This window comes from Tribolium madens, unplaced genomic scaffold (genome assembly GCF_015345945.1).
Source record: "Tribolium madens isolate multiple individuals breed KSU strain unplaced genomic scaffold, Tmad_KSU_1.1 Scaffold_1;HRSCAF=32;Tcas5.2_LG8, whole genome shotgun sequence".
Lineage (NCBI taxonomy): Eukaryota > Metazoa > Arthropoda > Insecta > Coleoptera > Tenebrionidae > Tribolium > Tribolium madens.
Window position 1 is genome coordinate 5,928,821 of NW_025400984.1, and position 16,446 is coordinate 5,945,266.

General features: G+C 29.7%; 2 protein-coding genes across 2 annotated transcripts in view; both read left to right on the forward strand.

Moving 5' to 3' along the window:
- Positions 1 to 3,478: 3,478 nt before the first annotated feature.
- LOC123016318 lies at positions 3,479 to 7,352 on the forward strand. The gene is made up of 3 exons (XM_044416642.1): positions 3,479 to 3,725; positions 3,845 to 3,926; positions 6,665 to 7,352. The coding sequence occupies exons 2-3, from the start codon at positions 3,857 to 3,859 to the stop codon at positions 7,018 to 7,020; spliced, it is 426 nt and encodes a 141-aa protein (XP_044272577.1). The 5' UTR covers positions 3,479 to 3,725; positions 3,845 to 3,856; the 3' UTR covers positions 7,021 to 7,352.
- Positions 7,353 to 14,647: 7,295 nt separating this feature from the next.
- Positions 14,648 to 16,446, forward strand: part of LOC123003587 — a 2,579-nt gene continuing 780 nt past the window's right edge. The window contains exons 1-2 of the mRNA XM_044396414.1: positions 14,648 to 14,877; positions 14,921 to 15,142. Of these exons, the coding sequence (XP_044252349.1) occupies positions 14,727 to 14,877; positions 14,921 to 15,142 (373 nt within the window). The 5' untranslated portion in view covers positions 14,648 to 14,726. The remainder of the gene's footprint in view (positions 14,878 to 14,920; positions 15,143 to 16,446) is intronic.

Consider the following 16,446-nt stretch of genomic DNA (forward strand, 5'->3'; position numbering starts at 1 on the left):
TGGGGCTGTTGAAGCACTGCCTTCACTCGAGGACCTCAAAACGCGCCAGTTCAGATGGTTGTATAACCTACAAGGCGCAACTAGGACACCTCTCATTGCCAACATAAACATTCAATATCCCCATACATTTTTGAAATATTTTTTCTGTAAATTTATACACAAATAATTTTGATTTAACTATTGTTGTATATATTTACTATAGTTTCATCATTTTCTTAATTTCGCATAAAAAAACAAAGTTTTTGTATCAAATTCAAATGAGTAAATAATATTTTCTTTTATATGTATTTTTTGAGTTACACTTATTTACTTAAAATATAACTACATTTATTTCATTAAAAAATTGCTTTAAAAACAACTAAATACCAGCTTTAATAAACCTGTTTTTTACTTTAAAGTGTTTATTATTTTCCATTAGTGGTTTGCGTAAAAATAACGACTGTTAACATTACACCAGTGCACAAGTGGTTGCATATCAAACAACAGTAATTGTGCCTGCGCTGCTAGTATTTTTTGCCACCCTTGGTTATTCCTATTTAATAATAATAAATTAGTTTTGCAATTGCTATTAAAGGCACTTACTGGCTATCGTTTGTTTGTGCTTTAAACAGTTTTATTTATTAATCGCTTATTAACAAACGAGTTGATTACAACATTTTTATTGTTGACAGCAAACTTTTTTATTCTGGTGACAAAATTTGAAATTATATAATACCAAATCAAAACCAATTTCATGTACAATGTAGTCATTGATTGTCATTGTTTTTTGTTTCTGTGCGTATATTTGGTCGCCCATATCAAATCCCCATCACGTCGAAATCACAAAAGAGTTACGTAATGAAAAAGAGTGTATTAATGACGTCCATTAAAACATCCTTTTGACGCATTTTTTTAGATAAAACTATTCATTAATATTGACAAACGGTCAATGAAAAAAATAATAATAAAAGGAGGGGTCGACTGACATCATTTTGAAGCTGCTTTCAATGTTATTTATTTATTGCTATTTAAATTTTTTAAAAGGTTGCTTTGGTCGCTTGAGGAATTCAGAAATAACTTTAAAACTAAGATCAAATTTGGTTTCCTTTTAGGTAAGTTAAATTTGAACTGTTTCAGCATTTTTTTCTAACTTGGACGAAATCTGAGATATTAGGGGGTGCAAATTTTGTATATACCGTTTTACTTAACACTTCCTTTTATGTTTGTTATTTTTTTCTATTTTTTTTTAACTCAACAATTCTCTCTATGTGCCCAGATATTTTTTGGCATTGGCTTAGATATGTAAATGATTTTTTGATTATTGATTTGGTTTTAAATTGCAAATTCGTAGACGAGCCCTCTGTCTCCCTCAAAAATCAAAACAAAAGCTCTTGCATTTAATTCTTTTAAATAGTTAGCTAAATATTCTGTTTGTTGTTTTGCCTGCCACTTACAGGAAAATCTTTAGTGTAAATACGCGACATTACATACTCGTATCTTTTCAATAATGTACACTCAGAAAAGTTGAAAATGACGTGTTTATAAACCACCCTCATTATTTGATTCCTCCTACCTAACCGCAATTATAAACCATCTGCGAGGAGAAAGTAATAAAAATGCTTTTGCATTTAGCCTCAACATTTCTTTTAAGTAAATCTTGTCAGGTGATAGTTATTATAATTAAACGTGTGTAAAGTGTGTTATACGGTGTGTTATACTAAAACGAGCAAATTTGTAATTTTGAAACGTCATCAGTGGAAAGAAAAGTAACTTTTTTCTTGATTTTGGGATTTTTCTCTGCTTATTAAGTCCCACCATAATGGCGGTTTTTTTTTTTAATTTTAGTTTTAGTTTTATTTTTTTTTGTAGGTTCTGGAATGTCAAAAGTTTGGCTAGCTTGGTTCACAGACATACAGTTTGCCGAAAGGTGTACTGTCTTTAATAACTTTATGACCACCTCAACATAAAACTGTAACCATTCTCCAACTTGTTTGAAATAGTCGAATTCACAGAGTGAATATAAAGTATGGAAGCAAGCGGTTTTTTTTTAAATCATTTTCCTTCAGAAAATAATAATTAATATAAATTAAAGTATGTATTTTGAGAACAAAATTTTGTTTTGTTTTCGAGTTGTGCAAGTTTTCTTGTCTAAATTGCAATTTAGGTAGGCATATAAAAAGAAATTGAAAAAATTAAATGTAAAGTAGATGGGTTGTAATCCTTAAATCATAACCTTTATGAGAAAAATGGTTTTATAGTGGGTTGCCATTTAAAAAATAAAATATTTTGTAAAACTCAAAAAAAAATCCTTAATAAAACATCACTTTATACGAGTAGTAGTCTATCATTCGTCAATTAGTTTTTCTAAAAAATAAATAGTTTAAGTACTTTTTGCTTTTACAGTTTCAAAATCAGAATGTTTATTTACTCTCGTACTTAAGTATAGCATAGCACAATACATGTAAACTTAAGTAAACAAATCTAGGAAAAATCCATTTGTACTATTACACAATGAAGTACTGATAATTAAGTGGATTGTTGGATCTTTATTAACTTCAATTATCTAATTATTGTAACCAGAAATAAGTATTTTGTGTGTCAACAAATTATAGTTTAGTGGTGCTATTTTACGCCCAAGAGCGATCTTGTTAAATACGAGTTAAACCATATACAATGACAAATTTTTGGTTTTTGTCTTCCATTCCTACAATATAAAAAGCAACCCTCATTGCTCGTTGCTCGTTTTTGAGTTAATAAAAAATATAATATCAAACAATAAATACCAATAAATTTATATTGAAATTAATCATTAAATAAAAATAGCATTTATCAATAATTTATGGCAGACATCCATAAGTGATAAAAATTTGCTAATAAGTTAAAAAATTATCAAAAACTTGTAAAATAAAAGCAATAAACAAAATTTAATGCCACATTATTTGAACATTGATAAAATGTATTAAATTGTTTCAAAATTAGAGTTAGTAAAATTTTTATGACCTTTATTAAATTTCTTTCTTTCATGTACCAATAACATTATTAGAAATAAAAAAAAACATATAACTAATAAAATAATAAATAAGTGGTAAAACAGGTCATGCACATTTTAAGCAAATACTTTGTGGTAATTGATAAACCTTCTTATCAATATTCTTTTTTTTAACGGTGACTCAATTAGTAACAAAACTATTCCAAAACCTTGTCTATCAAAGTCAAGGACGCGTCCAAGCCCCAAAATTTTGTTTTTATTCAAATTATCAGAACTAAATAGGTCTTTGCTCTAAAAATCTTATTGTAAACAAAATATTAGACTTTTTCAAATCGTTCATCCTGCCGATAATCGAACAAGAATCGGTCCGTTGAAACCACACTCAACTGGTGTGTTCTCGCCGCTTCCTGCAATTTACATAAAAAATCCAACATCACATAGATAAGAGATTTTTCCGGGTCACTGTAACCAATTCTGGCCCAGTAGGTAAACCAAGACCAGCGGTCATCCCTTTGACGTCACCATCGACGACGCCTTTATTTGCCCACTGATCGATATCTTTCGAGATGGTCAGGTATATGGTATTCCTTTGCAAAAATCGCGCAAAAACGCGCTCATTATCCATCGAATTGTCAAGATCTAGATCGGGCAAGAAATATCCGGAAAATCAAACTCAAGCCTATTTATCCGAGAGTGGTCACTTTTAGTGTCCAGTCTGCGTGTCTGAAGAACAGGTGAAAAACGACGAAACGTCCTAGTGAGTGTCTTGTTATTTTGCCTTGGGATTTTACCGATAACGCGGTGGCTAAATCGCGCATATATTTACTTAATTTTGTGTTATCTATGGTCTTTGTTATAATCGAAGCTGTTTTTCAGGTAATAACAATAATGACTCCTGCCAACATCATATGTTACGTAACTATTCTCCTTGTTGCTGTCTTCACTTTTGCGCAAACAGGTGAGTATTTTTCGATTTATTGATGATTATTCATTAGAAGAAAAAAAACATTTTTGCTAAAATCAGTAGGAACATTTAGAAGAATTACTTGATTTCCTAATAATAATAAGTCATTTTTATTAGTTTGTGTCTACTTAATTGCGATATGAGTATGAGTAAGACACTGTTGATATCATTGTTTGATTGTTATCGAAATGTTACAATATTTGTTTTAAATGTTGCAAAGATTGAAGTGTTTTAATAAAAATTGCAATTTTTATGTATCTTTTGTAATAGACCAAAATATTTATGCAAACACCTAATTACAAGTAAATATTTGCATTTTTATTTATATAAATTTTGGTTTGAAATTCGGTTTGACGTCGCTACCAACCTTGGAGAAATAATTTGTACTGATCTATTAAAATATTCAAACTGCTACTTTAACATTATTTTAAATAAATTTGGTAATATTAAATAATACAGAAACAAGAGATGTGAAAACATGATGAAAACTGCTGAACCTCATTTCTTCTGTCTTCAAATTTCAGTTTGTGTTACAGGTTTTAAACCGAATATAATAGTACCTACTCAGTTTTTGCTTTATGTAGACCTGGAATGTAAACATAAAAGTTCTTTTTAGACACTAAATTTTGATTATGAGTTAAGATTGAAAACAAAAGTAGGATAGGAACATTTTAATACTAGTACTTGATGTAGTACTTAACTACCTACCTACTTAAAATGTGTATCTTGTAAATCAAGCAGATAATTACATAGAGTACAATACAATTTATCTAATTAATTTAAGTACACTTTTAACGTAACCAATATTTTACGGTTCTATTCAATATGGTTATTTTTATATTAAGTAGGTATGCAAAACGACAATTTTTTTTGACGCGAGAATATGATGCCGTTTGAGACAAAGCGTTGAAAAACAATTTGGCACACATAATACTACAAGGTGTTTCACACAACTTTACGAGGATTGCGCCTGATGTACGCACCCAAACATACAAAAGTCACAAAACACTAGATACAAAAAATACACATTTAATTATTTAATTTTTGGTAATCCTTGACAGTAGTTGTCAAACTAATCACTGTTTCATTAATAGTCATAAACTTCAATTTTTTAGAAACAATTATCATTTGTTCTGTCAAGAGACGAAATGAATATGATTCTAGTTTAACTATCTTAATCACTAACTAACTAAAAACGTTGTAATTTTTTAAAGGGTAAACAAACTAGAGAAGATTATCCAATTTTTCAAAATTTGTAATCGAGTTCGTATCGGAATATGTATTATTGATTGCATCTTGCAGGCGCAGGAATCGTAAAATTATGTGAAACACCCTATATAATAGTAGAATAGTAGAAGTAATGAAAATTAAAGGTTTTGGTTTTCGTGCGATTGAACAATATTTTCACGAGATAGTAAACTTTCAGTTTTCTTACGAGTTATTTTTACACCAATTTCTTGCAAAGTTGTGTTTTAATGTGTAACATTTTTTTACTGGGAGAACTCACAAAAAATCAAAAATATCAAACAAAATATCAAAAAAATTACACAAAATCATGTACGCAGCTTATACAGTGAACTGCAAAATTATGGAATAATTTTAAAAACTAATAGTTATTTATTGTAAGAGTGTGTTAGATAGCGTTTTATCCACACAAGAATATTTAACCGCGAGAACGTCAGTTCGAGGCCCAAATTATTCCAAACTTCATTAAAAATTAAGCTGACATTTAAATGTCACGTCAAATGTGCTTTCGGTTAAACGTAGTAAGCTGTTACGCGGTGCGCTGGTTACTAACAGTGGAATAAAGTTACTTTATTCCACTAGTGGATAAAGTGGTAGTTTATACGCATCTAAAGTGTGGAATAAAATCTCTTTATAGAGTGATGGTGGATAAAAATATTTTGTTTTGACAAAATGCTCGAACAGGTCAATTTTCTTTTTAAAAATACACAATTTTCAACTTGATTTAAAATTTTACACTTTTTGGTTTTTGAGTAATGACGTCATCGACATTTGTTTTAAATGGAAACCTCCATTTTTTTAGCACGTTTGATAGATCTTTTGATAATTGTGGAAATGACAACACCAAAATATTGAAAATTAATGTTTTTGAGAAAAAGATTATTCCATAATTTTACCGCTCAGTGTATATGCAACATTATAGATTTGGGTCAATAAAAAAAATTATAAGTAAATTACGAGCAAAACATTAATAAAAATTACCAAAGTTACTGCTACAGCTAGTGCAAGATTATACAGAATGTCCCCGAATTGAGTTTAGGAATTTGTTTTTAGCTTTAATTTTACGCTAAAACTGCAAAGAAAAATCATTTTTTGCTTCACCTGAAACGAGTATAAATCTGTAATTAAACTTCATTATTCTGATTCAGTGAAAAGAAAAGTTAATTTAGAGATTAATTAAAGTCCAAAATCAAGAGAAAAATTAACTTTTCTTTCTACTGAGTTAAAATAATGAAGTTTTAATTACAAATTTGCTCGTTTCAGCTAAAGCAAAAAATGTTTTTCCTTTGCAGTTTTGGCGTAAAATCAAAAATTTTTTTTTCCTCTTGTAAACTCAATCCGGGGACATACTGTATATTTGGGTCAAAATTGATATTGCAGTGCCACTTCAACATCTAGAGCAAGATTATAGATTTGGGTCAATGCTGATAAAGCAGTTTTTTACTTCGGTACTTCACACAAAATTTACACAATATTTCTAATTTTAGTAAATGGGATTAAATGCTTCCAATGCAATTCTTTTGAACATCCCGCTTGTGCCAATATCACTGCCAACGACACCAACAGCCCCTTTTTTCACAAATGTCAACCTCGAGACAACCATCAAATGTTCTGTAGAAAAACAGTCCAAACCGTCCTAGACACGCCCCAATTTACTCGAATTACAAGAAGTTGCGGTTGGTTTCTCTACAAGACTAACAAGAGTCTATGTCAAGTTACAGACACCGATTTTAAACTGGAGACTTCGTGTCAGTGTTTTACAGATGGCTGTAATGGGGGAACAGTGCTGACACCTATATCTGGTGTAGTAGCGTTAGTGCTAGGTGGATTACTCTTAAGTTAGGTTTTTGAGATTATGCTGTTTGAATTACGATTAGATCTAATGTGTATGTAAAGAATTGACAGGAATGTAATTAATATTTATTTATGCATTGGCTTTGCGCGTGTGTGATATCCACTCATTGATTTTTGATAAGAGTGTGTTGTGTATTTAATTTTTTCTAGTAAAATAAATGGAATCTGCATTGTTAATTTAGTACAATTTTATTGCGTAGCCTATTTTAATTGCTATATAATTTAACTTATACTCAGAATTTACATAAACATTTTTTTATTTAATTACTTAATTAGAATTTGTTGTGAAACAATTGTTGTTAAATAAATTTGTTTACTTTAGTTTTACTCAATTTGTAAAAAAATATAACGTGTAGTTATTTATTCCTTGCAAATCTAACAAATAACAGGAAACAGAAAACTTTACAAGTTTAGTTCACATTTTTTGTTTATCCCTATTTCCAATTTTCCAAAATTCTAACAACCACTAAAAGTTTACCTAAACTATTACAACGCTCAACAAATTTCCAAAATAAACCAATAAAAAATTGGCTTCGTTCCAATTAAGTGCAAAGCCTGGTGAAATGTAAATAAAGTTAAAAATAGAATAGTTAGTGTTTTGGTGAGAAACAAATGTTGTTGCATTCAATGAAACAATTTTGAGTTGAAAGGTGTATTTTATCACAGGTAAAAAGTAACCTCATACATTAATCAAACTAATTATTACTTAAATATTTAAAAAATAAAATGATTAAGGGTGAGTCATTAATCTCTGTTTTGTTATGAAGTCAGAATATTCAAAAATAATTTTCTTTAACAAAATGCAAAAGTAGAAGTAAAATTTGTTTATTATATGTATTTGTGAACTTTGCTAATATTAATAATTCACCCTGTACGTAAACTTTTATAATCTTCTGTAACTAATTTAATAAAATTATTTTTTAGACATCGATCCTTCAGAATGACTTCTCCGAAATTTATTTACGTATCGCTAATAATACTTCCCTTTATCTTTCATACAGGTGAGTTTTCATAACGTTTCGATGTCAGTCTAATAAAATTGTGCAACATTTATTACTTAATATGGTTATATCTCTCCGGGGATTCACATAACTTTTTTCTAGGGCATTCTATTCTGTGCTACAACTGCTCCTCTCACTCAGACCCCGAATGTGCTGACATAAAACCAACTGAAAATTCATCTCTTCTTCAGGAATGCCATCGATTGGACGCTTTCTGTCGTAAAACTATACAAATCATAGTTTCTGAATCTCTGACAATTATTACACGAGGTTGCGGATGGAAAAAATTCGAAGAACACGCTGATGATTATTGTTATGTTGCTAATACTAATTTTAAAAAAGAAACAAGTTGTCAGTGTTTCACAGATGCCTGTAATAAGGCTGATAGTTTAATAGCAATAGATGTGCTAATTTTGTCAGGTATTATTTTTACGTTAATTAGCTTATCGGGTTATTAAACTGACAGATAAAATGGGTGTGACGTCAGAGTGTGACATTCCTGATGGATAATTATTTTTATTTATAGGTATTTGCTTCTATAAAAAGCAGATAATAATATAACAAACTTGTTTGGTTTCGGGGATAATGTAGGGAAAAGAATAAGTTATTGATTAAATCTTTGGTTGAATGGAATCTTTCATTTCAAGGAAAAAAATACTCCTAATTATGTTAGTTTTAGTGTAAATATAATTATAGAACATTGAAATTTTAGGGTTTATGAAGTAGAACTATTATTCATTTTGTATAAATACGTTTGTACCAATGTACATTGTTTAATTCTAAAACATTTTTGCTTGCGATTATTATTTAAATCCTATAATTTTTTATTTAGATTCTTTATAAAATTTTCTTTATTAATTAATAAAATGGATTTTTCATCAGTTGTGTTTTATATTTATTGCAAAAGTTCAACAACATCGTGAATTCATGAATAAGAGTTTATCATTCAAATCTTTGTATTTCAAGATTAGAAGGAAGGAAGATATAATCACAAATCCTAATTATTTAAGTAATAGTACATTACATATCGAGGTGGGAAGTGCTTTATTACCAAAACAAAATTTTATGTCCAAGGCGTGAAGCGCCGCGGTTAGCAATAAGCCGTAATACAATAAAACAACGACCACTAAGGTTTATACATATACTATTTTATTCACAATCATCCTCCTTAAAAAAAACAGAAAGACAATAAAATATTTACCAAATTTTGAAAAATATAACATAGTACAGTTCGGATAAGGAAACTGGTCACTTCCTTATCAGTTTTCGGGTTGGGATGTGTCATACATACTAACTTTTCACATGCAAGGTAATTTTATTATTACTTTATTATTGTGAGTAAAATATATTATAATCACCAATAAATATGTCAAATTAGAGTCACATTAAAAATACGTTTATTGTAACAAAAAGTTGCATAGTGCAAGTGCAATAAATATTTGTATTATCAAGAATTCTTTAATATTTTTAAATTAATTTTCTATTGGAACAAAAATGTGTTTAAAATGTATTTTTACAAAGGATAGTTAAAAACTGCTGTATAAAATCATAGTTTACATACATTTTTCTACTTAGGTTTGAATAATTTTATACATAGTTATGAATCATTTATATGATTTAATCAGAAATTTGTATTATTGCAATATTTTTACCGTTTTATGTAAAAGTTTGTTGTGATTGATTAATCAACGATCATATAAAAATGTTCCAATAACGTATGGAGTGTTGAAGCAAAACACTTGATACATTTAGAGATAATATGTTATTTGTAACAATATAATAAATATAAAAAATAGGTTAGCTTTGATTGACTGGAGTACCTACTACATAGAAAGTAGTATTTTGCCATAAGCTAAGTAGGAAAATTCAGTTTGTAAAATAATTAGGTAGATATACCTATAATTGTGCTTATTTTGTTAATACTCGGTTCATGGTAACTCAGCCTGAGATGGTTAATATATAAGATTACTTAATTAGATTTGATGGGGTTAATGTCACGCAGAAAAAAACTTAAACTGAGTGGTAAAATTTAACACGCAAAAATTGGATAATTTTGTATCGTTTTTTTAAACATCCTGTTTCAAATGTCCGTTTTTCGAGCTCCACCATGAGGATCTCAGTTATTGTAGGAGATACGAGTTCGGTTAAATTAAGACAATGTTGCGCATTTTTACGATGAACAATTATCTGAAAAAAAAATTAATGTGTCATTTTTAGTTTTTAATTATTGGAAAAAAACGGAAATTTTAATTTTAGTTTTTATTTTTTCAAGCGAAAACTAAAAGACCTAGAGACGTTTGAACTAGGACGTTCTTAAGGCACTAAATATGTCATTGTATTTTCCAAGGCGTTGTTGATGTCAGAGTTCATTCAACTTTGGATTTTTTTACAGACGCCATTCGATTTCTGTATTTTTGAAAAGTCTTTTTATTCCTGATTAGAACGATGTATCACACGAAATAATCAATATTTACTTGCTGATCAAAACTGAGAAAAAAGCGTTTGTGAAGTGTGCTTCAGAAAAGACACCAACAATTTTGTTTAACAAACTAAATTTTCACAGTTCCAGTAATAACGATTAAAAGATAAGTTAACAAATATGACGATGCAGCCAAAATTGGGCTCACTACTTGTACGCTTTTTTTTTAATAGAAGTGTACATACTTAAATGTATACGGAAAAGCAAATTCTGAACAAAAATTTTCACCTTGAAAAATATTATGCTTTAACTTAATTTTTTTAGGATTGTTAAGTTAATAACACAAAAGTAGAATTTTCGACATAGTTTCAAACATTTTCAAATTATGTCAATAACAGCTAGTTTTCTTTATTTTAAATTAAAATGCAGCAATATAAATCATGAAGTACCAAAAATGAAATGAAATAATAAATGTTATTGTTATTGTTAATTTGTTTTTCTTTCCTTCTCTTCAACATACACATTGTAGGTAATTTCTGTTTCATATTAATTTATTCTTTTGCACTTCCTCGTCACAAATCGTGGCATTACAAACACAATTGCTAGATCAAAAACAATTATTTTGTAAATAATAATCTAAATCTAAGTGCTGGTTTTTGTTAACATCAAAACATAATTTTGAAATCTAACTTCACCATGACTGAGCAACACTACGATAGATGATTAGATTAGTTGTTGCTAATACCGCATTTTAAACGAAAAATTTTCTAATCTGTTAACGTTACTAACACAAAACTGTAACATTAGTTCCAAAATTCAAACTTCTCAGGAGCAACATTATCAGTTTGTCACACTAATATACAAAGTGATGAAGAATGGCTGTTTCAGTCGGTAGCATATTTGAAAGAATTTTTCTCAACAATTTGCAATACTGCTCATACGGTTTTTCTTGAAAAATATTTGACGTACAACTTAATGAAATTTCTGCGTTGATAACGGAAATTGTTCTCATTTTAATAATAAAATTCAGAAATGCCAAATCATTCTTGATTACTTTGTTTCAACGCAGAGTAATGTGAAGTGTTAAATATTCGAATTTTAGATAACATAATAAATGGTTTTAAACTACTAGTAGAACAGTGTGTTATTATTTGTCTTGTTTTTTTTTTCTTTTGCGACGTATTCGGCTAGACGTCGTGACGCCCCTGTGGCGACTGCCGATCACATGACTACGCATTTAGGCCACCGCCACTACCTCTTATTGTATTGAATCGAAATCTGTAGCAACAGGAAAAACACGTTAGACGTGGTTGAATTAAACAATTAAAATGGCCCGTTGCCATATCTGGGCCAAATATTCAGCGATGAAAAATTCGCGTCGAGTTATGGGCCGCGACTTGCCAACGACTTTTAGAAGAAATGGAGCAGTTAAATTGATTCGTGCGGTGAAGAAGTTTCCCAGAATCGGGAAAAATTGAGCACTTGTATTTTAAAATGTTGCGAAAAATTGGACTTTGTCACTCTTGACGGTTAGTTCCAAAAAGTGATAACAAATTGATTTTGAATTTTGAAGCACTGTGAGAGGTTGAATCACTTGAGGAAAAAAACAAGTTTGCAATATTGTTTGCTCATCCTTATACATACTAGGATTAAATTTTAAGCTGTACGCATTTTTATTTTTACTTTTATTTATTATAGGAGAACATTCATTAATTATCAGAAAATCAAAACAAGGTGTACTTAATTTATTAATTCAGTGATTCTTGTCCTGTCACATGTGATAAATAGACGACATATATCATATATTTACTGTAACAATGGTATCTCCAAAATTTGGAAGATGAGAGATTTATTAAATTAAAAATCATACAAGTACTACAATAAAAATCATTCACTACCTGATATAAAAATACACAGTAGGAAAGGAATAGTAGTTTTACTTCGAAGATTGCTCTCCTAATCGATGACATTGTCTGCCAATCTTCGATTCATGATATAACTAAAAGAAAATTCGAGAGCACGCACGTTGGAAAAATATTTGCACTACACTTTTAATCTAACTTATTGTTAGATAATTACGATAGCTGTCAATTAAATTTTTAGTAAACTAGAAGTAGATATTCATAAAAAATTAAGTTTTAGATAACAAAAAATGTTTTGCAATGATGCTTTTACCTAATATCCAAACTTTTTACTTTTGTGTCGTGCTAAAATTTGGCGAATTGTTTTTAGCACAATGAATTCAATTCTACAGTTATTTTTTCTAATATTTTAAGAAGCAAAATGTGAAAATTATGCTCATGTCATCGAACACATAATCTAACATCTTTCTCAGAAAAATGTTTACAATGCAAGTGGGGGATCAAAATACACTGGTATCTATCGACACGTATAACTATAATGCCGGAAATGACTTAAAAACAAAGCTTTTTATTTTTGATAAGTTATCGTTTTGTTAGGTTATTAATCCAAATAAAACTGATTGTATTATAAAAAAAATTACATATATTACATGAATCCACCGACATAAATATTTATCATTGAATATGTACTCGTATTTTCCCATAACTAAAACAGTTTTCATCTTATTTTTTATGCTTTTATTTCTAGCAAAACAGGAATTTTTACCAAGTTTAGCAAGTCTTTCTGTCTTTTTACTAATTGTATGTAAAATAGATGAAAAACGCCCTAAGCCATAACTGCATTATTTTTAAAGATATGATAAGACTTCTTATAACATGCACAGGTTACTGTTATTTATGGTTTGGGATCAATGCTCAATCAATGCTGCTTTCTGTTTCACCGGAACTGATAACTACTTCCATTTTTTAGAAAACCCTTTATATTTTATTATTTTTGCATTTCTCTTTAAATGGTCTTTCAGCAAGCTTACTATTTATTTATTATTTATCACTAACTTTTGTTTTTAGGCAAATTAAAAAAATAAATAAATTAAAGTAGGCTGTGGAAAGAATAGTAGTTTTAACTTATATATTTTTTTATTATACCTGCATCATAATCCCAAATTAAAACACTTTGCAGCGTGCGTAATATGGCCTTTATAGCACGCTGAAATTTTAAAGTTGTCTAGGTAACAAGAAATGTCTGAACCAATTACAACGTGAAAAAATGTGCTTCTGCTTAACAACGTAAACTAGTAACCGTCTCTACGAAAACGATTCACAAACAACCTTTGATAATTTTGTTGTGTAAATTCACATTCTTTCAATGCTCATAAAAGATCGTAAATGGGCAGGTATAATACAAAATAGCGTATAACACTCGTTTACAAGCGCCTTTAAAAACGTTAAAAGCACTCCGCTGACTCGTCGTGCGTGTTTTAAAGGCTTGCTTATAAACTAGTATTGTAATATACTATCATCCAAAACAAGTAAACAACTGATAAAAAAACTGTTTAATGTTGATCAAAGAAGTATAACTTGTAACGACTTTAAAAGAATTGAAAAATGAAATTATGGTTTAGGTGTTTCTTATAATACAACGTGCAAAATTTTAATGTTAGAGTAAATAAAATTTGAACGAAGCAGTAATAAAAATAAAATAGTATAAATATTTCAAATTAAAGAAAAGAAGCATCATTATGTTAATTGCAATTAAACGTCAGATTAACTGATCATGTGACCAAATTGAACCAACCAAATGCTTATTTTCACGGGCTAATCGCGCATTATCTTTTAACAACGAATTAATTTTTTAATAAATTTTATTTTTGCGACGGTCTGTAGTTTATTTATCATTTAATTTTTCGATTTTTTGCAGAATAGAGTAGATGTTCACAGTTTTTCATTGATTTTAGACGCCTTATCAACACTCCTGAATGACAGTCCAACAGCTCATCAAGATTTCTATCGCCTCGTGATTACCTCCGTACGCATATCATTTCAGTCATCAAAGTTCAACGCTCTTGTAACAACCCTTCACCCTTCGGAAAATCGAACGTTTTTAAATGAGTGCAGAAAATCCAGCAGAACGTAAATTTAATGCACACATGCGACAATTCCGCTAGACATAACTTTAAAACTTGATAATGATCACTGACAATGAATAAGAAACTAATCCCGAGGGAATAAATTATCAAAAGAGGCCGATAAAATTTTATCATAAAAGGTTAAAGCCGCTGCATTAAATAAAATTATAGTAAAGCTGCTTTTATAAATTTCTTTAACCTTTTGATATTTGTCACAGTTAGGTTTGACCACGTCGAAACCTAGAAAACCTACCAAAACAATCGCCCTCACCCCCTAGCAGCCCGTAATGTCACGAGTGCAGTCCTCACCCCGTCCAGCCGACGGAGGCGCCGGTATGTCGTGGCGTCGTTGTTTACTCCACTTCTTTCATTTTCATTCCGGCATTATGCTGGTGCAGTCGTGCCTCCTACTTATTGCGTTTTTGGGGATTCAAAGGGGTAAGTCTTCGTAAAGGTGTTCACAGGCCATTAAGTCTTGCAGGATTGTGCCTCAAGTGCTACACCTGTCTTTCTAATGAGCCTCGCGATGCTTGCGCTAAGTTCGACAAGAGCAAAGTGCCTCTGAAGACCTGCGATAGGAAGGAGTTGGAACGAACGGAAGCCATGGCTAAGGAAATGCACCCCAAGATTGGCAAGCTTTTTGAAGTGGATGCTGCCGTCGAGCCTTTATTGCCTCTTAATTGTCTTAAACAGGAGAGCAAATGTAAGTTGAGATTTACAATAGGATTTCAAGTTTAAATAAATAATAATCGAGTGACATGATTATTGATGTTGGCTTAGTGTAACACAATTTTGTATCTTATCTAAATTTTTATTAATTAATGGGTGTTTTGAAATATCCTTGTATTTTCTTGCACAATTGCTTTGAGAAATCATTTATCAGAATTTTTATCCTATCAGCTTGTTTTACTAGTTAATTAATATCGACTGACAAATACAGGGTGATGAAAAAAAGGCGCCCACGATTGAAACAGGCGCGTCCTTTTTTATTGAAACATTGTTACCATCATTCCAAAAATAGTCTAAATAGATTCTTTTTAAAATTTAAACAGTTTGTCTAACAGCACAAAGCGGCAATATCGCACAATTTTCTTTTACTAAAAAACTATTTCACTCAGGTATTTTTCGTATCTAGGAAACCAGTACTGACAGGTATTGTCACCCGCATAAAATAAAAAACTGTAAAGTTTACATAATTTTATTATTTTTTATTTTATAATTTTTTTAATCTTTGACTTTTTGACTTTAATCGTTCAAATTTCACAGAACAAACAACATTGAAAATTGATTTTTTTGTTGCTACCGTTTTAATTGAAAATTACTTGGAAATTTTCTGTATCCTAGAATATTTGCAATGTTGCAACATTGATAAATTTTCTTTGGAGCCAAGAAATGGTATCCTAACATCTTCAATAAAGTTTATTTCAATAGACTTTTTACACATTTTTTTAAGAGCACCGTCAGTTGTATCAAAATCTAGACTTTAACAATGAAATTATTTTAAAACTGTTAATTATATAGATTTCTCTTTTCTAAAAAGGAAAGTCTATATCTTACTGATGAGAGCACAAATCCAATTTTGGTCTTCGAATTCGTCTTTAATAAAAAATTACTTATAACGTGTGGGTTAACATGGGCGCCTTTTTTTCATCATACTGTAGATTCAAAATTGTAATAATAAGATTTATAAGAATTGAAACTCAAAAATAAAAAATGACAGAAAATCAGTTTTATGTGTCATCACTGATAAGTTTACAATCACGTACATCTCCAGTTACTCAGGCATGTTCACTAACGGAATTTTTAATAATGATTGAAATAATAATCCTTTGTAGATATAATAATCTGGACTTACATGAATATATACCTATAAATAGGATGATAAATTAATACAGTCCAAATGAATTGATTTAACAAAACAAAAACAACTAAGTAAAACTATTGTTTTTAAAACAAGCAGAATTATTAAGTTAAAAAAAGGTATTAGTTATTATTATTGTTGTAAGG